At 47.6% G+C, this 23,762-nt stretch overlaps 1 protein-coding gene across 2 annotated transcripts in view; it reads left to right on the forward strand.

Moving 5' to 3' along the window:
- Nucleotides 1–7,170, forward strand: part of Prkn (parkin RBR E3 ubiquitin protein ligase) — a 1,199,352-nt gene extending 1,192,182 nt beyond the window's left edge. For both annotated transcript variants that reach the window (XM_057763084.1, XM_057763085.1), the window contains one exon: nt 4,869–7,170. In XM_057763084.1, the coding sequence (XP_057619067.1) occupies nt 4,869–4,981 (113 nt within the window). In that variant the 3' untranslated portion in view covers nt 4,982–7,170. The remainder of the gene's footprint in view (nt 1–4,868) is intronic.
- Nucleotides 7,171–23,762: the final 16,592 nt, after the last annotated feature.

Consider the following 23,762-nt stretch of genomic DNA (forward strand, 5'->3'; position numbering starts at 1 on the left):
CCTGTGTGTTCTAGCACTGGATGCTGGTTACTCTGTCACCTGTTCCACTCTCTGGGACACAGGGGTAGTCTGTTGGCCTTGTGCAAAGCTAGGATGAAGGTTGAGTGACACGATGTCTGTGAGGGGCATGCTAGCAAGACTTCTCAGCAAATGCTGCCCAGCATCATCAGTCTTGTTCTGATCAGACAGGGATCTTTGGTGAGCAGGTCACACAGCTATGTTAGGCAACCAGTCAGCATCTATGTGGCCGAGAAGATAATATATGTAGGAAGTAGGGTGGGGGTGTTAGGTATAACTCAGGATGAGAGGCTAGAAAGTGGACACTGTGGCCTTCCCTTCCGCCCTGGTGACCAGCTCTTCTCCGAGGGCTGTAGGATCATGTTGCCTGTTTTTTTGGGTATTAGCGGCACCCGGGCCACCAGGTGCTGAGAGCTGGCTGGCTGCAGAATGAAAGCTGGTGGACCTGTACCAAACACTCAAGCCTTTAAAAAACCATCTTTCTCAACACCAACAAGAGTAAGCCTACTCTTCCAGGGTACCAGAGGCAGGCTTAGCTTAACCCAAGCCCCTGACTCTGAGTCCCCGATGCCTGGGAAAGGAATTCAGTTGGTGACCCCCCCACTATTTATTTGCATGTTGGGAGGGCCCTGGAAGGACAATGGTTAACATGTGCCTGCAAAGTGCATGAGGGTCAGTAGGGTTAAGAGACCCCACTCCAGTTCTGCCCGCTACTCCCAGACTGTGATCACATGAAAAAAGATGCAAATGGCCTTGCCAGAAGAGAGTATTAAGTGCCTACTAACGGCAGCACCTGCTGTACAGACTTGAAAAGCGCAAGCTAAATAGGACAAAACCATTTCTCCGAGTATGCAATATCCCAGAGAAATGCAGATTTGACCCAGGCAAGGAAGTAGCGAGGACCACATGGCAAAACAGTGGGGGTACAAACAGCACACCTGGCCTGAACTGGAAGTGTCTTGCTTGCACAGTGTGTAGGGCCACTGTGAGAGCCAAGGGGCTTAAGCTTGATTCCCAGAAACAGGGCGCCATTCAAATGAATTACCTGATGAGATCTGCTGAGATACAGGTCACACCACAGGCATGGAGGTGGAGCTGAGAAGCCAAGTAAGTGACTCACCAATATAGATGGTTTCCAGCAGGGTCATTTCTTAGAAACGCTGTCATAGGCTATAAATGGGAGGCACTCACTCATGGCCTGTGGAGTGTTAGCCTCTGACCCCCACCATCACCACCACACACACACACACTCACTAACAATAAATAAGTAAATACTTTTGTTAATGGAGACAGGGTTTCTCTGTGTAGCCCTGGCTGTCCTGGAACTCAATTTGTAGACCAGGCTGACCTCAAACTCTGCTTTCTGATTGCTGGGACTAAAGGAATGAACTACCTGACTTAATGAGTGTGTGTGTGTGTGTGTGTGTGTGTGTGTGTGTGTGTGTGTGTTTCAAGGAAGAGTTCCTTTATGTAGCTTTGGAGCCTATCCTGGAACTTGCTTTGTAGACCTCAAACTCACAGAAATCCGCTTGTCTCTGCCTCCCAAGTGCTGGGATTAAAGATGTGTGCCTCTATAACCTGGCTATACTTTGTTTTGTTTTGTTTCTCAAGATTAATGTGTGTATTTTTAAGGATAATATTAGTCACTGTCCTGGAATTCACTGATTTGGCTGGCCTAGGCTAAACTGGCTGGCCCCAACAGTCCACCTATCACTGCTCGGGATTACAAATCCAGGCCACCATACCTAACCCTCCTCTTAACTTGAGCTCTGGGGAAGTTGAGCCTTCATGCTGCCAAGTTAGGCACTTCACAGCCTGAGCCATTTCCCCAGCTCCACGGTTACACTCCTCAACACGGGGTAAACCTGGGTACCTCCTCCTATGATCCCCTCCATCTTCCGCGATCATCTCAGACAGGCAAGGTCATGGCTTGCTTCTCAGATCTGTAAGGGCCTGTGGAGTGGTTGGATCTGCCAGGGGGTGGTTTGGAAGCTCCAGATCACTGGCTCTATCCAGTGGAGGAGCTCCTGCCCACAGGCCTGCCCTGTCTTGGTTGTCAGTCTAGAGACTGAGTTCCCCGTGAGAGCAGCCACGGTTCTTTCAGGTCAATATCAGATGGCTGTGGAGCAATCATCAACTCCCCGTTTCCGTTTACAGCCACGTGTCCCTTGATAATGGGACACAATTTAAGAAGTGTGTCACTAGACATAGCTGTCATTGCTCAGACGTCACTCAGGGCAGACACAAGCCTAGATGCCAGTGGCTGCTCAGGAGGTTCAGGGAGACGTGGTGAGAACTCCTCAGGGAACCTTCTCCGAAAGTAGGAGAACATAAGTAAAGCACATGATGAGATGATTATTTCTAATAATAAAAGTGTCTTGATTTAAGCCACTTATATAGCAGCTCATCCCAATTATCAAATGGTTGAGCACGGCTGTATACAGTCTACCATCATCAAACGGTACACATTGAGCACACTGTATACAGTCTACCATCATCAAATGGCACACATTGAGCACAGCTGTATACAGTCTACCATCATCAAACGGTACACATTGAGCACTGCTGTATACAGTCTACCATCATCAAATGGTACACATTAAGCACACTGTATACAGTCTACCGTCATCAAATGGCACACATTGAGCACAGCTGTATATAGTCTACCATCATCAAATGGCACACATTGAGCACACTGTATACAGTCTACTCTTCCCCTTCATTTTTTAGTTAGCATACAAAAGAATAGGCTACATTCCGATGTTTTTAAGATTTTTTTATGCATATGGATGCTTTGCCTGCAGGTATGTCTGTGTACCACGGGCATGCTTGGTGCCCGCAGAGGGTATTCAATCTTCTAGAACTAGGGTTACAAATGGTTGGGAACTGCTACGTGTGTGGTGGGGACTGAACCCAGGTCACTAGAAGAATAGCTGGTATCGCTACCCACTGAGCCATCTCTCAGGCCACTGTTATCTTTGTACATATATGGACTTTGTTTATGTTTGCTCCCATACCTCTCTCCCCCACTCCTCCCTTTCCCACTGGTCCCTAGCCCTTCTCTGATAATCCCCTTTCTGCCTTCATGTCATATACATATATATTACATATATATACATATATAAATACACAACAGAAAACCTATTATTTATTCTCTTCCGTCCCACCCCCACCCATCACCCTATTTCCCCTGCTTTCTCCTTGGGAGCGTTCCTCCCTCCACAGAGCCCCCCTCTCCATTTCTTCCTTCCTGTCACCAGCAGCACAGCAGGCTAGTGTCCCCATATGGGGGTGTAGCACAAACATGGACGTCAGTAGGCGACAGGAGTTTCCAGCTTGCTGTCACATGGGCCCGCCACTGTACATTGTTGAGCATACTGTCGCGGACCCAAGTCCACGTCCCCATTGCAGGGCCTAGCGGGAAGCAGCTGTGTTGACTGCCAGGAAGGGAGGAGCCTCCTGCCATAACCCTCTCTCCCCACTTCCCTCCTTCCTCCCCCAGTGGCGCCACTTCCTACAGACGAGCTATAGAGTTTCAAATGTGTAAGGATTGAAAGAAAAACAAGAAAAGAATTCTTGCATAGCATAACTTTAAGTTCATCAATTTTAGCTTTTGCTCAATGTCCTATATGACATTTTAGAGAGACTTAAATGACATTTCAGAACACACTCTGCTGTTGTATTACCCTAAGACACGGCTATTAACATGTGCTAAAAATGGCCCTGTCTTTGATGACAAGGTTTTTTTAAAGTTTTTTTACGTTCTCTACTCCATACATCTGTGATCTTTTATAATGTTTCAAACAAATCATAACCAAGTGGAAAATTTTAAATGTGTTATCCCAAGACAAATGCCTACGGGCACAAAAATATTTTAGAGTTAGCTGTCATGTACGATTTCTGTTAACAAAAGTTAGTCAGTATGAGGTACCCCTTGGATGTTTTGATAAGCTAACAAGGTAACTGGTAACAGAGCCCACCTAGAGTTGAGTAACGTATGAGCAGCCCCTGTTCCAGGAATACTGGGGGCTCGGCTCTACCACTTGACAGAGCTGCTTCACCTTGAGAAAGTTCTCCAGCAAAGCCATGCTCCAGCCTCAGCATTGTCAAGATGTAACATAGGCTATGCAGGACCCTCGACAAGGTTTCCTGGAAGCCAGGATGACCCAGAACACACTGGTCCTGCTCCCTCTGCCTCCTGAGTTTGGGGGATCACATGTGTTTCCTGGTGTTTGCAGAGCTGGGGAATGAGCCCAGGGCTCCATGCAGGCTAGGCAAGCACTCTACCAGCCAGGCTCCAGTCCCAGCATGGCAACGTCCTTACTTTGCTTCTTACCTTAAATAGAAATCTAAATACCATTCAGGAACGCATTCTGTTAAAAGTAATATACTGTCGCAGTTCCTGCTTATACATTTTGCTGAACCAATTAACACCACATAAATACAAAAACTACGAACCCCAGTGTATCATATATTAAATTATTAAATATTTAATACATATTTAAAAGTCAAGCGTTTAATATGACTGCATTTTTTAAATGAAGAATCAACAGTCTGTGGAACATGAGCCCTTTGTGTCTAAGCACACGAGAGAAGGAGAACTCAAATGTGTGAAGGGGATTTGTTCTAAAGACAGAGAGCCCCACTTCCGGGTCATCATCTCATCCATCTCTCTGGGGGCTGCCCCCTGTGGTGCCTGATTGAATCCCCTGGTTCAGAGTCTTTCTGCCCTTGTTGCTCGGAACTGTTCATTACAAGGGTAATTTCTGGGATGGCACGTGGGCATGGGTGCAAGGGCTCTCCCGGCGTTTGCTGCAAACCCACAGCATCTGTATTCTTTGTCCCCACAGGAGGCTGCATGCACATGAAGTGTCCGCAGCCGCAGTGCAGGCTGGAATGGTGCTGGAACTGCAGCTGTGAGTGGAACCGAGCCTGCATGGGTGATCACTGGTTCGACGTGTAGAAGGATGTCACCCAGGCACTGGCCCTGGCCACAGCTTCTCATGGGAAAGATGTCGACCCCTACCCTCTTAGCATTTCGTCTCCTCTATGCATACAAGCACATACATACACACGCACAAACACAGGCTGCAAATTAAAGATGCGGCCACTAGAGCCTTTCCAGGGCACCCATGGAAACCAGCAGTGCCCGCTGGGCACCCAGCAAGAGGCTCTTTCAGGCTTCTGGCTTATGCAAATATCAGAGCTGGGAAGAGAGCACAGCCCCTTGTTTTGGATTCTCAGCCCAGCCCGAAACCAGCTGGATCATCACAGGGGCAGAGGTTTTCCAGGTTTACCTTTCTGCCTCCACTTACACTAACTTCACGGAGAAGCCATGGGCGAAGCCAACAGCTTTCCGAGGCTGTCGCCACGCTCTGATTATGTTAGACTGCTGTGGATTCTCAGGAGCACACTCGAGATTTAAGGAGCAGTGCTATTATTTAGCAATCACCTCCCCCCAGAGGGCCCTCCCCAGCAATAGTCAAAACTACTAGTTTATCCCCAAGAATCCTGTCTTTATAAGAGGTGCTGATGAGACAGGTCCGCGGCATACAAATCAGCTCATCAACCACGTGAGGAACTGGGAAAGCTAATTTGAGTGCCGGCTGTTTAAATCACAGGGAGGGCGTCGAAGCTGAGCTCACCGCCATTCGTTCAGTTGCCTGCAACCTTAGAAAGAAAGGATTTTTTTCCTCCTGAAAATATTACAAAGTCTGCAATTGGTTTGAAGTATTCCTATTGCCACCTGGAAGCTTAGCCCATTCGTTCGGCTTCAGCGTAAACTCAATAGAAAAAGTGCCTATAAAGGGATATTCTTAGAAACAATCCCGTGATGCTATTCCATCGCCAACAGCAGTGCAGGTCGGGTTTATATTTATGGAACATTTACAGAAGGGGCTTTTCTAGATCCTCTAAGTGAAAACATGCCTGACCCCTCCATCAGAAGGGGAGAGCCTTCCTCCCCAGCTGCTAAGGGGGCAGGGGCAGGGCCTTTCACGCAGGACAATAAACACACTAGAATATTCTTTAGGTTAATATGCATCACATTTGAATGTTAATTTTTCAAAATTTTATTTTTTTCTGTTTTGTTTTTGAGGCACACACAACACATAAAAACAATAGCACTAGGTACTGTGAGCCGAATTTTCTACCGCGCCATGTGCGCAGGGGTGAGGCATAGTCTCTGCCTTTCCTTCTCATTTGATATTCTGGCTTCTCAGGAGGCTGAGCTGATAGCTGAGGGTCTCCTTGGCACATGAGGTCCCTTGGGACTTAAGAGACCTGGATCTTCTGAAACCAATATGAAGGTGTAACCAACAGAAACCCTTGCTGGAGAGAGAGGAGGCAGTGACCTCAGAATTTTCCAGATCTTATACCAAGAACATCTGCTCCCCTACTCCAGGCAGCCTTACCCAGCCTCATCCAGAACTCTCCCCAGGAGCTTTCTGCCCTCCCCTTCCTCTGAGATGCTGGAACAAGACCGTGGTGTGAGGGGGTCATAACAACATGAATGACCTCATTTAGTATCAGCTATTAGAAAATTCTTCCACTCCTACACGCCCTAGGCCTGCCAGACCGGAGCCCAGAAGCCGAGGTCACAAGGAAACAATAGTGTTGGTATCTTGGAAAGTGAGGAAAGATCAGCGGATCCAAGTCCACGCTTGCATCCCGGTGGCCTAGTCTCCGCCCCAGCCAGGTCCTGAAGGAGTGCCACATGCTCACCCAGAGTGGCAAGGCCACCTGTCCTGAGCACTCAGGGTTTTGATACCATCTGTCACTGTTTTGTTTGCAGCATCTCTCTTCCAGCCGCATCCTCCCACATCTGTGTGCTGTAATGGTTTGGAAAGCCAGGACAATGTCTCCTGTCCTGCTTGCTACAGAGACTCCCTGGAGCTTGCTGGCTTTCCAGCATGTTCCTTTTTTCTTTCTAGTGATGGCCTATGTTTTCTTCAAAATAGAATAGTGGCTCTGAAAATACCTTAAAGGGAAAGTATCCACAGTGTGTGAGCATGAGTCACCGCCTGTGTTGTGTGAGCATGAATCGTGGGATAGAAGTAGATGTCAGAAGAATGGAAACCTAACCTCTGCAGAGCAATCTGCCTTTTTCTGCGAAACACATTCGGAAAGATCTGAAGGCTGTGTCCATGGTGGTACCCAGACTGTCAATAAAAGAATCCAAAGAGTGTTTGAGCTTGTTCTTGGGGATATCTCTTTGATAAATGTTGGAGATGAGGGCGAGAAGGTGGGCCACATTTCTGTTTCTTTGTGGTCTCTCATACTGCTTGGAAGCTTTGCCCACTGGGGATCGTGGCCCCTTTGCTCTCCATGATTAACCTCAAGGGTTCTGCTTTTTTTAATTATCCAAATTCCAAAACAAAACTTCATTCTGAAATATGATGGCTACTTTCTTACCTTGCTCACAAACTTGCCCGAATAAATGTTTACAAGAGAAACTGGGACTTGGAGAGCCGGGAGAGATGGCTCAGAAGTTAAGAGCACTTGGTGCTTCTGCAGAGGAACAGAGTTCAGCTCCCAGCATCCATGTGGGCTCACAACTGTCTGTAACTCCACCTCCAAGGAATCCGATGACCTCTTCTGATCTATACTGGATCCTTCAGGCATGTGCACATAAACGCATTCACACAGGTGCACACATATGCATACACACACACACACAAATAAATAAATAATGTATGTTTTGAAGAGAGACAGGAAGAAGCGTGGGACCAGGGAGGTGTCTGGGTCTAGTAAAGTGGTAACTACAAGAGCATGAGGACCCAAGTCCAATCCTCCAGAAACCACACAAAAAAAGCCAGGGGCAGCAACACACACCTGTAATGCTGGCACTGAGAGGCCGAGGCAGGAGGGACCCTGTGATGTGGGATTCCTCTTTCTATGGTGTGGATATGTTTTATTACCAGTGGTTAATAAAGAAGCTGCTTTGGCCTATGACAGGGCAGAAAACTAGGCGGGAAAACTAAACTGAATGCAGGGAGAAAAAAGGCAGAGTCAAGTAGATGCCTTGTAGCTGCTGAAGAAAGATGTCAGCCAGAACCTTACCAGTAAACCAAAGCCTTGTGGTGATACACAGATGAATAGAAATAGGTTAATTAAAGATATAAGAGCTAGCTAGAATACACCTGAGCTGTTGGCCAAACAGTGTTGTAATTAATATAGTTTCTGTGTGATTTGGGTCCAAGCAGCCAGGAAGCAAAAGTGCATTCTCTGTTTACATCCCTGGGGCTCATTGGCCAGAACTGATGATCTTGTCTCAAAAATAAATGTAGAGAACATAAGAAAACCAAGCATTGACCTCTGGCCTCCCCATACCTGTACACACATCAAAACTAAGACAACAAGACCACGTGGCAGTGAATTCATGCCACTGTCCATGTGTTTATCAGGCGCCTTCCTCGTTGCTGTAATGAAATCCTTGGCAAAAGCCACTTAAAGAAGGAAGCATTTACTTTGGCTCATGGTTCAAGAACTGCAAAGGCCCATGTTGACCGCCGCATACGCGGGACTTAGAGTCACCTAGGCTTGCTCCTGTCCAGGGGCCAGGGTTGGATCAGGTTACTTTAAGTGAGAAGACCACCCAACTGTGAGCAGAATGTTCTAAGCCTGGGGAAGGTGAGCCAAACACACTAGCATTCATCTCTCTGTCCCCTGACTGCAGACACAATGGGACCAGCTGTCTCAGGTTCCTCATGCCCGAGCCTTTTCCACCATGACGGATGCAAACTCAAACTGCGAGCCGGGACAGTCGTCCCCTTCCTCCCTCTTTAAGTTGCTTTTGGCGGGTATTTTTCCCAACAATAAGAATTAACCAACACTAAGCTAGATCCCCTCTCATCTGAGCAGACAGGGTAGACAACAGGGACTGTTGACGTTCAGCCGGCCTCCTCCTTTATGTCTTGTCTGGAACCCCAGTTCATGCGATGGCGTTGCCCACATTCAGGTTGGGTCCTTTCCTTTAGTTTTGCAGGTCTGGAAACACCCTCACAGACACGCCCTATGGCACGCCTCCTACATGATTCCAGATCCAATCAAGTTGACAGTGACGATGGTGTCAGAGCTGAAACGTGGGCACGGCATCTTCTCAGGAACACTACTGTGGTTGTGACTGGCTTGTCTTGGTGTGGCCTTCAGGAGCAACCTGAAGAGACCGTCTCTGGATAATCCTGGGTATCTTCCAGGCCAGCAGCATGCTAGGGACCCCACTGGAGCTGGAAGCCTGAGAGATGCTCTGAGAAAACGCACAGGTGAGATCCACTGCCCACCCAGGGCGTCCACAGAGCAGAGGCTGCAGAGAAAGGCTTACGCTTGTGTGAGCTGAGTATCGGAGCAGGGGCCCTGGCTCCACCACCCTCGTGGACGTGAGCTCTGGGGGCAAAAGCAGAGTGTCCCTTGTTGGGTTATCATCATGACTCACTGAGAGTTCCCATCAAGCATCCACAGCTGATTAATTAATAATTATTAATATGTGAACAAGTCAGCGGGGGCCACAGGGAAAAAACAAAACCAAACCACAGTAATTACCAGGTGTGTGCACATGCTACCATCAAAACTTCATGACGTCATGTGAGTGGCAGGAGGTGGTGTGTATTGTTTGAATGTGCATTCTTCATACTTCCAGAGGTTTCTTTCTAAGGGTAAATTGTTAGTTGCTCTTTCTAGCTGTGTGTGTGTGTGTGTGTGTGTGTGTGTGTGTGTGTGTGTGTGTGTGTGTGTGTGTGTACAGGGAGTATCCAGGGAGTGGGCTAAGGAATTCAGATCAGGAATGTTAATAATTGAGTATAAGTAGTAAACACACATGCAAAATATGGGGGAACCAACTACCCTTTTGCCCAACCCCCTATGTCATTTCAGACAACATGGAGATATGAATAGTTTGTGTTTTGAAGGTAATCTTATCTCAGCATGTATTAGTAGGTGTTCTCTAGAAGAACACACACACGTGTAAAGGGGAGTTTTAGAATGGCTTATAGGCTATGATCTAGCCAGTCCAACAATGGTTGTCTACAGACAGAAGAATCCAGTAGTTGTTCCATCTGCACGTCTGGATGGCTCAACTGGTTTTCAGTGTTCCCTGGAATCCTGAAGAAGTGGCGCTAATGAAGGAATAGACTTGCTATTGAGGGCGATAGCAAGCAGAGGAAGAGAGAGCAAGTCTCCTCCTTCATGTCCTCTACATAAACTGCCAGCAGAAGGTGTGGCTCAGATTAAAGGTGGATCTCCCCTCCTCAGAGATCTGGATTAGAGGTGGGTCTTCCCACTTCACATGATTTAATTAAGAAAAAAAATCTCTCACAGGTGCGCCCAGTCATGTGAGTTTTAGTTAATTCCAGATGTAGTCGAGCTGACAACCAAGAAGAGCCACCATACACTGTAACGCTAAACCTTCTTTGGGTGAACACCTAGGGATAAACTGTCCAGCCGCAGCATTGGAGAGCTGCTGCTGGGCTTGATTAACCATGCAGAGTTGGTGAGGACTGCTGTCTGGAGGGTCGGCTGGACCATACACATCAGTGGCACTGTCCTGAGGGATGTGTGGTGTTCCCGGTTTGTTCTTGAGGAAACCAGTCGTCACTGTATAAAGGGGTGATTGGAACCCAGAAGACCAACTGCCATAATCCCAGTTCATAAGAGAGCTACTGAAGTACCCGTTATCAACCGCTTTCCTCCTGGTCTCCGTTCATGCTCTTCCGACTGCCCGAAAGCCTTTCTTTACAAGAGCTCCAGCCCCCCCCCTTGACTGGCCAACCTTGAATTCTCCCTCCAAAGGTCCCTGACACAAGCGTAGCTAACACTCTGGGCCTGCATTGACTTCCGATTCATAGCAGCAACTGATCAAGCTGTGTTACCTCTGAAGGACAGGTGAGTAGAACAGAGCTGTGTGCACATAATCTGACAGTCAGAGTCCAGCCACTGTCACTGTGGGCTTCCATCTTTGAATTCTGAACAACTCTATCAAAAACCCCACTTGGCGCAAAGCAGCGTGTGGAGCCTGCCTGATGCTGTTGACTGTGGGCATCTGGCCAGAAGTTTCCTGCTACCAAGGTAAAGCCAGGCAGGCTTGAGAGCTTGTTTCAGATTTGTGTGAGTTTATGCTAGGAGTCCCTGAGACATTTGGTCAATGGTGTCTCCCTCCACCCCACCCGGGTCAAAGGAGCCAGGTCACCTCCGCTTCACAAAGCCTGCACGCACCGCTTGTCTATTCTCTCCCCGCAGCTGGTGCCCCCCCAACTGCTGGTGCTGAATTTGAAACTCAAGGATGACTCAGATGGCATTTTTGGAGAGATGTTTTTTAGCATCAGATGACTCAGTGTGTTTCCATGCCAAGTTTTTACTCACATTGTTTTTTTATTATAAAAATAATCATTGTGTTATTTGTGCTCATCATAGAAACAAGAGGTAAAATTTAGTGGTTTTCACCATATTTTTACATAGTCCAGCCAGTAAGCGGGCCCACTGGGTAAAGGAGCTAGCCACCAAACCTGACGACCTGAATTCAATCCCAAGAACCCACATGGTGGAAGGAGACAACTGCCTTCAAACGTTACCCTCTGACCTCACACATGCTTCATGGGACACACGCACCCACACACACAAAATTAACTTTAGAAACATTAGCACAGTGTCAATTAATTTATTCAGTGAGAATATCCCCAGGCTTCATCTTGGCCTATATCGCAGGTGCCAGTTAATTTGTGTTTCTTTTAAATTTCTAGATCTAATGTAACCGTCTAAACATAAGACAATCATTTGAAAGATGGGAATATAGAAACTGTTGTGTAACAAGGAAAATTGGTTTACAACAGGCCTGGAGGCATAGCCCAGATTAGAGCACTTGCCCTGCACACACAGGACAGGACCCGAGGGCCCTTTCCAGGACCACACACCCACAGAAGCAAACAAAGAGCCAACATGTTCACAATGTCACTTAACAGGAGGGCTTTTACAAAGGCGTGAGTACACGTGCCGTTGTGGAAAAGCCATAGGCGGGAGATGGAAAGACTCACAGGGTCTTGTTGGCCGTGCCCTCCTGCCCTCCTAACCCTCCTGACACCCACGGTGACCATATGGGCGGTGTGGATGAGGGAAATGATTAGGATTACGTCATGGGGTAGAACCCTGATGACTGAAGCTGTCTGAACCAAGCTCTGAGAGAGGCAGGCACTCTCTCCACTGTGTGGAACGGAAGGGGACTTGTACCAGACATGGATTCTGCAGCACCTTCGTCTTGGACAGCCAGCTCCAAACTGTGAGGAATAACCTCCTGCTGTCCAGAAGCTGCCCTCTTGATGGTATTGGTTACGGTAGTCCGAGTGATGGAAGACAAGGTGTACACTAAAATACAGCTTACTCTTAACATACAGTGAACTGTGAAGGAGCCAACATCAAACCTGGGAGCTGTTAACAGTTACATGAGATTCACTCAGTTCTGCATTTGTTTGTTGTTTGTTTGTTTGTTTGTTTGTTTGTTTGTTTTTGAGACAGGGTTTTTCTGTGTAGCAGTCCTGGCTGTCCTGGAACTCACTCTGTAAACCAGTCTGGCCTTAAACTCAGAGATCCACCTGCCTCTGCCTCCCAAGTGCTGAGATTAAAGGAGTGCGCCACTGTGCCTGGCTTCACTTTGTTGTTGTTATAAAATGTGGCTTTGTAATGAAAAAAGGCTGGTTCTTCTTTGTTTGGGTCTTTTCTAATTTTCTAGTCATTTCCTGTTTTGATGCAATATCTTCTAACACTTTAGGGTTCCTATATTGTAGGTCAGCTTCCCAGCCCCCATGGTGTACACTGGTGCCCCCCCGCCCCCCCCCCCCAGCTGTTTGGCCTGCAGTGAGCCACCAGCCTTTCTGATTGGCCCAGGACTGGGGTGCACCAGCCTTCCTGATTGGCCCAGGCTTGTCAGAAGCAAGGCAGGAAGAGTTAACCACCCTGAGAACATCCAGGTCCCAACTAGGTGTCTCCAACTTCATTAACTCTTGACGAGCTTGCAGCCTGCCCCAGCTGTATGCCTCATCCCCTGGCCGCACAACTGATCAAGAGGCCATGGCCCCAACACTAGTGCATCCTTCAGGAGTTCACCCATTTGGAAAACATACGAAGCAGCCCCGACAAGCCCCAAATCCTCCCCAGGGACCTGTCACATGGTATTTGAGAATCCCTGAGTCCCGACACACTTTTTTCCATTAGCACCTGGCTTTATCTTCAGGGCCACATGAGCGTGATGCTGCCACAAGAGGTCCCAACATTTCCATCCTGTCCCCCTCTGCCCCAGCCTGTCTGCCCCAGGTTTGACATACTCACTGTCCCCACTTGCTGGCCTGTCTCCCGCCCCCCTGGAGGCCTTCACTCAGCCACTGTCTTCTCACTCAAGTAGCCTTCCGGGCTCCTTCATAATTCTTCTCACCATCCTTTGTGTCTGAACAAGCCCTGCATTTGCTTAGCCTGCTTTTCTAGTGCTGTGAGGCCAGGGGACAGGGTAGGCTGTGCTTTCGCGTTGGACAGGTATCTAGAGGACAGTTAGGACCCTAAATACCTCTCTCTCTCTCTCTCTCTCTCTCTCTCTCTCTCTCTCTCTCTCTTTCTCTCTCTCTCTCTCTCTCTCTCTGTGTGTCTCTCTCTCTCGCACGCGTGTGTGTGTGCGCGCGCACACACACACACACACTGCCCATCTTGTAGCTTGCAGTCACATGACACTTAGCCACCCTATGTAAATGGAGCTCTAACCTCCAGCTGCCCCTGCGTACCAACCCTAAGATAAACTGTCCTTGTCCCTCTTAGCACCCAGTGTTCTCGGTGGCATGTTTGTCCTTTCCCTTTATCCTGCAGCCCACACAGTTTGAGTCACTATGGGTCCCCTAACTGATCAAGCTCAAGCTGCAGAGAGCCTTTCAATAGGTATGCCAGCCCTCCTGAGTGTGGCATGATGTCAACAATAGCAGAAGCGTAGGCACCGTCTGCAGGCTCAGGAAGGTTCTACGGAAGGAGTGAGCTCCCGGCCTGGTCACAGGGTTCAATCAGCACAGAGTGTGTGAATGGCCTTATTGACTCCTGCCCCTGATTGTTACACCAGTGGAGGAGGCTATTATGGAAATGATGCTCACAGAGCTGTTCATGACTGTGCAAGGGAATCATGCTGGTCTGGAGAACCTCCCAGAAAGAGCTTTAGCAAGGATAGTGAAGCTCTGGTGGATAATGAAGACTTGGAGCCAAATCAGCATATTTTCTAGTAAAGGACCAGAGAATGAATGATATAGGCCTTACAAGGTCATAAATCTCTATTAAACTACTATACTCTGACTGTGGAGTAGGTGTGTGTATATGTGTGTTTGTGCATGTATACATGTGTGTGCATGTGTGTATGTGTGTGTGCCTGTGTGGACGTGCGTATGTGTGTGGGGGGGGTGCATATGTGCATGTGTTTGCATGTGTGCATGTGTGTATGTGTGTGTGCATGTGTATGTATGTGTTTATGCGCCTGTATGGACATGCGTTTGTGTGTGTGCATGTGTGTGTATGTGTGGTGCATGTGTGCATGTGTTTGCATGTGTGCATGTGTGTTGCATGTATGTGCGCACATGTGTACATGTATGTATTGCATATGTGCGTGTGTGCATGTGCTTGTGGAAGCAAAAGGATAGACTCACTCCTACCTCAGGCACTTACCACCTTTTTTGAGACAGGATCTCTCATTGGCCTGAAAGTTACCAGGTCGTCTAACTTGGGTGGCCGTAGAACCCCATGGGTCCCCCTGTCTCTGCCATTCTGGTGCTGGGACCACAAGGACTTTCTTTCAGGCTCTACTTTTCTTACGAGCATTCTGGAAATCTGATGTTTGTGAGGCAAGAGGTTTATAGACTGAGCCCTCTCCCCAGGCCCCAAGCACTGGCTTTGCAAGACAAATCAGCATAGTTGATACACAAGGTTCCTGATTGTGCTCCCCTGAAAGGTTTAAGAAATATGGGTGGAACCAAGGTGGCCTCCTGGCCCAAGTCAGCCAACCCAGATTCCTTCCAGCAACTGGAAATGGGCTGGGTATGGAACTCAGTGGCAGAGCCCTTGCCTAGCGAGCATGAGGCACCAAGTTCTACTGCTTAGCCCCGGGCAGGGGGGAACTAAAATAAATAGATAATAACTACAAAACTTAACAGATTCAGATATGAAGTCACGTGAAGGGGAGACGCTAATGATTTTCTGACTTATGCTATCTGCAGAACAAATAACTACCATATAGGACACGTGCCAAAGCTGTAAGAACCAAGACGAGGTTGCCCCACTCAGGAGTCTTCTGCAAGACAAAGGCTGCGGCTCGCAACTCTGCCAGCAGAGAAGACGACCACAACAGGATTCTTCTTGGAACGTACTTTATTGGAGCGCAGAAGACTGAAGATAAGATGGAGGTGAAAAGACCCCGAGCCCGACCGCGCGGGGAATACATACAGCGCCTGGTCCGCCTGTGATGTGTCATTGCTTGATTGGCTCGGCCCACACTGATGCAATTGCGTGAGCAAGACGTGTGAGCAATTGATAGGTGGATTCAAACCACTCTTGGGCCGGTAGCGAGCGTGCGCAGAAGTTGTTTACTACTAGGGACACTAGCAAATGGCGGCAACGGGCTTAGTGCCAGACCCTGTGAACATGACAGCTGACAGCGCCGAGGTGCGCAAAGCGCCTGGCGCGCAGAGTGCCGTGGCGCGCTACATCGGAACATGACAGCTGACAGCGCCATGGTGCGCAGAGCGCCTTGGCGCGCTACAAAAGGCATCTATGCAAAGCGGTTGGATCAGTGTCCCAGCAGAAACCATGCTGGGTCAATGTCAGTGTGAGGAAGTATCCAGGGACCGGTGCCAGAAACGTGTTAAACAAGAAGTAGGAAGAGCTTGCTAAGAGGCCTATGTGGGGAGACACCCTGCACTCAGAGTGCCAGAACAGCTACTGCCCATGAGGGCCAGTGCTGGGACACATGTCAGATAAGAGGTCTAAATCGGATGTTCTAGAATGTTCTCTTGAGAGTTATGGGAAGACTCTTAGGATACAGCCAAGGAAGAAGGAAGTGAGGTGTGTGTGTGTGTGTGTGTGTGTGTGTGTGTGTGTGTGTGTGTGTGTGTTGTGAGGGATGGCATTATAAGAGTTTCCTCTAGAGCTCTGGGAGAGAGGAACTCAGGCTAACAGGTGGGGAGTGACCCAAGAAGCAAGAGACAGGGTGTGCTTTGACCTTGAATCACTGCCTTCATGATCCTGGAACAGAAAAGAAGCCATTTAAGAAGAAGCTGCTAAAACCTCACTGTGCCCCACATACCAGGCTGTGCTGGGTGGGCAGCTGTGCAGACCTAACCATGGCACTCTCCCCTTCCTCCATGTCTGGGACAGAAAAGTGGAAACCAAGAACTGGGGACCCAGGTTTTCTTTAAAGTCTCTAGCACAGCAGAGGGAGACAGTAAGCACTAAACCAATGCTCGGGTGAAGAACAGGTAGACAGTAAGCACTAAACCCTTGCTGAGGTGAAGAACAGGTAGACAGTAAGCACTAAACCCTTGTTCAGGTGAAGAACAGGTAGACAGTAAGCACTAAACGGGTGCTCAGGTGAAGAGCATAATTAACAAACCAACATGATAGAGATTTCAGTCAAAACATGCCGTCTCCCTACCAGGAATGCAGAGATGTATAGATACTTCTATGCATTTTATTCACATCTCATCATAACTTCCTAAATGAAATTTTTGCCATCGTCAAACAGCAATAAGGTGGTTTCTGTTACTTTCATTTCTTTCACTTAAACACTTAATGTGTAAAATTGTTTTCTGATAGCACATCCTAATAATACATACATTCAAAAAGAAGCAGAAATCTTGACCATTCACCCCAAGTCTGAACATCACTGACTGAGCACTCGGTGTTGGAGAATATTATTTTCAGGTGTGTGGCTTTTGTTTATGATGCGTTGGTTTAACTCTGTGACGCTGTGTTACTGCTCCTGTCTAAAACACCTGATGGCCATAATAAAGCACCGAACAGCCAATAGCGAGGCAGGAGCAAGGATAGGCGGGGCTGGCAGGCAGAGAGGATAAATAGAAGGAGAAACAAGGAAGAGGAGGAGCAAGAGAGATCAAGGGGAGGAAGACATCAGGAGCCGGCCACCCAGTCACCCGGCCACCGGGCCACCCAGCCGGCCAGCCACGGAGTAAGAGTGAAAGATATTCAGAAGTAAGAAAAGAAAAAAGCCCAGAGGTAAAAGGTAGTCAGAATAATTTAAGAAAAGATGGCAAGAAGCAAGCCAAGCTAAGTCTGAGTATTCATAACTAAGAATAAGCTTCCATGCATGATTTATTTGGGAGCTTGTGGTGCCCTCCCCAAAGCCAAAAGAGTAAACAATAAAAACAAACAACAACAGCTCAGCAAATAAGTTCTGATTTACATTAATTGTGTTTGAGGAGGAAGTGCGTGATCTGGGATGTTTTGAGCTCTCTAAAGCTCATACAGTTGATTGTTTACTTTGGTCAGGCACCTTCATGGCCATACAGACCTTACAAATTAGTGAACTGATCAATGTCACTGGCATAAGGCTCACCCCTTCTCAGGAGGAACTTCATTCAGGATTTTAACATCTAGAAAACAGAACCCTAAAATGGTTGTTAATGGGTTGTACGTTGTTTCCAGGGCTTGCTTCTACTCCCTGGATAAAGAGCCAAGTCACGGCAGAGAACGGTAGTGGGAACCATAGGTAGAGTGGGGAGACCAGAAGATGGGGGACAAAGCAGGCAGGTGCTGATGCTGCCTGGGAGAGCCTATGTGCTGCGGATGCAACGGAAAGGAGCAGGCGTCTCTATGCCATTCAGGTCCCGGCTCTGTGTGTGTGTGTGTGTGTGCACGTGTGTGTATTCCCATTTGATTCTTCTAGCGATCCTAAACGTCACTTATTCTTGGATGGTATGGACAGGAAGTAGTTCAGAGGTTTGACACTGATTCCAAGAACATTTGTTACGGTTTGAATGTGAAGTATCTCCCAGAGATTCATGGGGACCACTTGGTCCCCAGAGGGCAGCACGCTTTTGGGGATAATGGAAACTCTAGGTGAAAGGGTAAAAGACATAGAAGAACCTGGGGGCATATCTTTGCCTGTGGTCACTCTATCACTCTCTCCCACCTCCTTCTCTCTCCCTCTCTCCCTCCCTCCCTGCACTTTCCTGGGACTGAACCTTCCCTAGGTCAGAGACCCAGGATTCCATTATTATCAGGGGTTAAATTCCCTTACAGTGAACGTGTGACTTCTTAGGAGAACCGATGCTGGGGCTGTGTTCTCCCCATCCCCACGACGTTTTCCATTTCCTCGCTCAACCAGACATTTCTAATCATCAATCACTATGATCTTCTGCAAATTAGAAAATGACCAATTTTTTTTTGTAGAACTCCAGGTGTGTTGTCATTTTTATGAGCATTCTATATGCTAAACCTCTTTTCTCTGCACAAAGCGATGGTCCTGGTGCCCAGTGTCATGCCCGGGCTCTTCCACCCACGTTAGTCTCACAATGCCAAGTGTGCTGCCCTTTCTATTATTTAGGAGTCCCTCTCACTTTGCATGCTTGGAATGCATCCACAGCATTTAATTTCCTGGTGTCACAGCCCTGCTCAATGACCCATACCTTCAGTCCACACACAACACCTCCCTCGGCTGGAGTTAGCCAGTGATTTTCTCCGGATGTGAGTCAGATTGGGTCTGATTGGCCATCAGGAGATGGACATGGCAGTTCACTTTCCCCATTTGTGTTTGTAACGGATACAAAGTCAATACTGTACACTAGGCTGGGAAGCAGAAGAGCAAGCACGGACAGAAGCCATGTTCTGTCTGTCCCCCAATCCTCTACACAGATCTATGCTCCTGGGTAGCTGTCCTGCCTCACTTTCCTCGATTTGTGTACCCTCCCTCTCTATGTGAGCCTACTGTGTCATATCCACTGTCCCCTATGATAGAATGCCCTATGGAAGCCCTCAGTCGTGATTCCTGCCTCTCTTCTGAGCCCATGCTCCCTTCTGCCTTTTTTTCTAGCGCTGGCAATCAATCCCAAAGCCTAGCACATGCTGGAGAGCACTCTAAAGCAGAACCACTCCTCAGTCCCAAACTGTTCCTTTCGACGCCTCCCTCAAATCACAAACGAGAAAGAACGTGTAAGCTAATGTTGTATTTTACCAAAGGAATATTACAGTCGAACACATATAGAAAGTTTTGCCTCTACTCTTTCCCTTCTCCTCTTGTTATCCAATCTCTCTTCACTTTCTTCCCTCCGTTCTCTCTCTCTCTCTCTCTCTCTCTCTCTCTCTCTCTCTCTCTCTCTCCCCCTCCCCCTCCTCCCTTCTCAGTGATATTCAGGACTGAACCTTAGGCCTTGTATAGTCTATGTAAGCACTGTCAATAGCTGTATACTCAGCTCCCTATTTACTGTGTTGGTTTGCTTTTGGAGACAGGGTTCTAATGAGTGGCCCAGGCTGGCCTTGAACTTGTGGTCCTGCTGCCTCATCCTCTTAGAACATTGGTGACCAAGAAGAAATGATTAGTGTATGAGTGGATTTTGACAACCGCTTTATACCTTGGTTTTTGTCTGAAGTTCACATCCTCCCCTCACAGTGGGGCTAATGCAAGACTCTATCCAAGTTGGCAATTTTGCGTCGAGGTTTTATTTGTCAAAGACAATGACTCTTCACTGGGTGTGGTGGCACATGCCTTTAATCCCAGTACTCAGGAGATAGAGGCATTCAGATCTCTGCAAGTTCGAGGCCAGCATGGTCTACAAAGCAAGTTTCAGAACAGCTAGGGCTGTAATACAGAGAGACCCTATCTCCCAAAAAAAAAGGACCCTAATGTTCCAATTAGAAGAGTCTCTTAGTCTCTTGTCCTATAGGACATTATTCACAATTATGGTAGAGCCATTGGGGTTTATTATGACCCCCTTTTTTAGAGAGTATTTGAAGGACTGTTGCACAAGAGGAATCCTTCCAAACCTATACCAGGAAGGTCTGCAAAAGTTAGCGAGGACCAAGCAAACACACTAGAACAAACAGGGAGTTTGCTGAGCCAAGAGGAAAACCGTGGTTCTCAGCCCAGAGCTGTCAGACTGCTTTCCCCAAATGTCACGGACTTTGGTCAATTCCTGTGAGGTACACTCTAGAAAAATGGAAAACAAAACAGTGCTCAGAAGGACAATGGGCAGTGCGTCTGGACGGACTACTGAGAACTGAAGAACAATGGCAATGGGTTCTTGATCCTATTGCATGTAATGGCTTTGTGGGAGCCCAGGTAGTTTGGATGCTCACCTTAATAGACCTGGATGGAGGTGGGTGGTCCTTGGACCTCCCACAGGGCAGAGAAACCTGCTTGCTCTTTGGGCTGAGGAGGAAGGAAGACTTGATTGGGGGAGGGGGAGGGAATGGGAGGTGGTGGCGGGGAAGAGGCAGAAATCTTTAATAATTAAATTAATTAATTAATAAAAAAAATCAGCAAGAAAAAAAAAACTCTCATTGTGCAACACTGGAGCCAAAACTGTGGGTGTATGACTCGTGACATGGTCACTGTGACCTACAGAAAGAGGGTGGGAAGTGAGGGCTGGTGTACCAAGCCTGCCCCCACCCTAGCAACGAATAGGAGCCCTTCGAAACTAAGATCTCTCTCTTAGCATACTGTGCTTAAAGCTGCTGGCCCTAAGAATGTACTTGACAAGAGCTGCTGCTGATCTGTCTGTATAAAACTAGGAATGCAGAGTCTTAAAGGGACACCCAGGAAACACTGAATGAAAGGGGAATTGAGCTGGGGTTTTAGCTCAGTTGGCAGAGAAATCATCTAGCAGGCCTGAAGCCCTGAGCTCCATCCCTGGTGCCGTATGCAAACAGGCATGGTGGCACTCAGGAAGTGAAGTTCAGTGAGAGGGTCAAAAGTTCCTTCTAAGTCTAATACTGAGTAGTCATGGTTATAAAGTCCTTCTCTCCAGTAGCCTAACTCTTCCAAGACACTGAAGGTGTGGGAAAGAGGAGGCAGCTAAAATGTGAGCATGTGTCTACATGGCCGCTCGTGTGCCTGTGATCTCATTTCAAGAGGGCTCCAAACAGGATGCATGCTGGAGGCATCTACTTGTCAGCGAAGATGAGAGGAGGCTTCCTCTGGTGTACGGGGTAGTGGCGTCAGTTTGTGTGTGGTGGTGTGGTGAGGTGGTGTGCCCCGTGGCAGTGGGGACGTTCTCCAGTCCACACCAAAAGAGCCTCTTTGTGATCTCTGGGGCCAATGAGGTGACCACTGCCGAGGCTCAGCTCCCCTGCGTCTTAGTGAGGAGCTCTTTCTGCTATGTCCCTCCTTGTCCTGCACTGCTCTGTGGTTTGCATTCTCTGTCCTTGACCTTGATGTGGGACTATGGGCACCTCTAAGCTCTGGGTACATGACAGCAGGAGATGCCACACTCCTACGTGACTGTTTTCATGCCACATGGAGCTAAAATTTTCACCATCTAGAAACACGTGTAGCTGCAGCCTCCAACTGTTCCTGTCAGGTGGAAGGTTTCTGTCTCAACCAATAACAACTTGAGGGTGGTTTGTTTGTTTAAATTAAATCTGTGTGTATATGCACTTATGTGCATGTGTGTGTGTGTGCAAGTGTAGGAGGAGGGGCAGAATCAAACTTTGGTGTTGTTTCTCAGGATACCGTCTACCTGTTTTGGTTTGGTTTGGTTTTGGTTTGTAAGATTTGTTGATTTTACTATGTGTTACTATATGTAGGAATATTTTGCCTATATATATATATATATATATATATATATATATATATATATATTCTACATGTATACTTGGTACCTATGGATGTTAGAAGAGGGTATTGGATCCCCTCACACTGGAGTTGTTGAACCACCATGTGGATGCTGGAAGTCAAATCCAGGACCTACGTGTAGTGATGTGGTGAGCAGGCCTGCTTTTCATCCCACCTGGCTCCGGCACAGCTACCTTAGCCCCGGAAATAAAAACACACAAACTGTATTCATTTAAACACCACCTGGCCCATTAGCTCTAGCCTCTTACTGGCTAACTCTCACATCTTGATTAACCCATTTCTATTAATGTGTGTAGCACCATGAGGTGGTGGCTTACCGGGAAGATTCTAACCTACGTCCATCTTGGGCCGGAGCTTCATGGTGTCTGACTCACTTCCCTTCTTCCCAGCATTCTGTTCTGTCTACCACCTATGTTCTGACCTATCAGGCCAAGAAGTTTCTTTATTAATTAACCAATGAAAGCAACACATAGAAAGAAGACCCGCCTACATCACCTATGCAGGAGTAACACATGCTCTTAACCACTGACTTTCTCTAGCCCAGTGGTTCTCAACCTTCCTAATGCGAGACCCTTAAATACAGTTCCTCACAGTGTGGTGACCCCCAATCATGAGATTATTTCATTGCTACTTCATAACTGTAATTTTGTTAAATATCTCCTTTGCAGGATATCTGATATGCAACCCCAAAGGGGTCACAACCCACAGGTTGAGAACCACTGCTCTAGCCCCTGTCTACAGGGTCTCTCACTAGCTAGCCAGTAGCCCCAGGGACCCATCTGTCTCCACCTCCCAGGGGCTGGCATTATAAGCATGTGCTACCACCACACCCAGCTTTTCCTTTTGGCATTCTGGGGGTTGAACTCGGGTCCTCATGCTTGAAAGACAGGAGCTCTGTGAAGCCACCTCCCTGGCCCAAGGCCGTTGCTCATCTTTTCCAGGTTGAAGACCATCCTGCTGGCTTTTAGTAGTCAAGTGACATTTATTTAGGGATTTCTAGCTGCATCGCCTTGTACCAAATGTTTACACAGAGGGAAGTGAAAGAGCTGGCTTGGAGCTCTGGAGCATGAGACTTGGACGATCCTGATACCGAAGCAGCACTGAGTTCTGGTGATGACTGTGGTCTGCAGTACAGAAGGCCATTGTTCTTGAGGGTGACAGGTAGGGATTTCTATAACTATCAAGCAGATTTTTTTAATCTGCATATATATGCATATATAGTATGCATAGAGATATCCCTTTATCAAATGCCTCATCTATACTTTTTGAATTTTTCCATATCACAAAAAAATCTATCATCTCTAACCTGAAGAAATTCACACATTGTTAATGAGGTGTGTGTTCCTAATAATATGGGAAAGAAGGACTGAGCCCAGGACTCTACAGTCTTTAATGAGGAGGGTCTTGGTTGACATATAGCTACCATACCCACAACCTCCACCCTCGTCTATATAGAGGCCCATGTTTCCTGAGACCTGGGCTAACCCCTGGGCAGTTCTTTGTTCTGCAAAGCAGGGCTTTGGGAAAGTCAGCCGCTCAGGAGGAATCCAAGAGGCTGGCTCCAGGTCAAGTCTTAGACCCAAACTGTGATGGATAGGAATGCCAATCATTCTGTATCTCAAAGCTATGTTTTAGGGGTACATGAAAACAGAAGGGTCCTTTTGAGACCTGAGCTGTGTTTGGTTCCTCTCCCAGTCTTTATCAATGCAGCTCTGTGTCTCAGTATTCCTCCTGTTGGACCCAAATGGCTCTCTGTGCTTCTTCACTTTATCTGGTGGCCTGGCAGCAGCTTCCCTGCTGGAGATCTCTGTGTCCTTATGACATGACACATATGTTCCTTCTTCCATCTATTATCTCCTTGTCTGCCTCATTCATCATCACTCTTGTGCATGGAGCAGCCCCAGCACACGCCTCTACCTGACAGACAGTTTCT

Source organism: Chionomys nivalis, chromosome 2 (genome assembly GCF_950005125.1).
Source record: "Chionomys nivalis chromosome 2, mChiNiv1.1, whole genome shotgun sequence".
In the NCBI taxonomy this organism is placed as follows: domain Eukaryota; kingdom Metazoa; phylum Chordata; class Mammalia; order Rodentia; family Cricetidae; genus Chionomys; species Chionomys nivalis.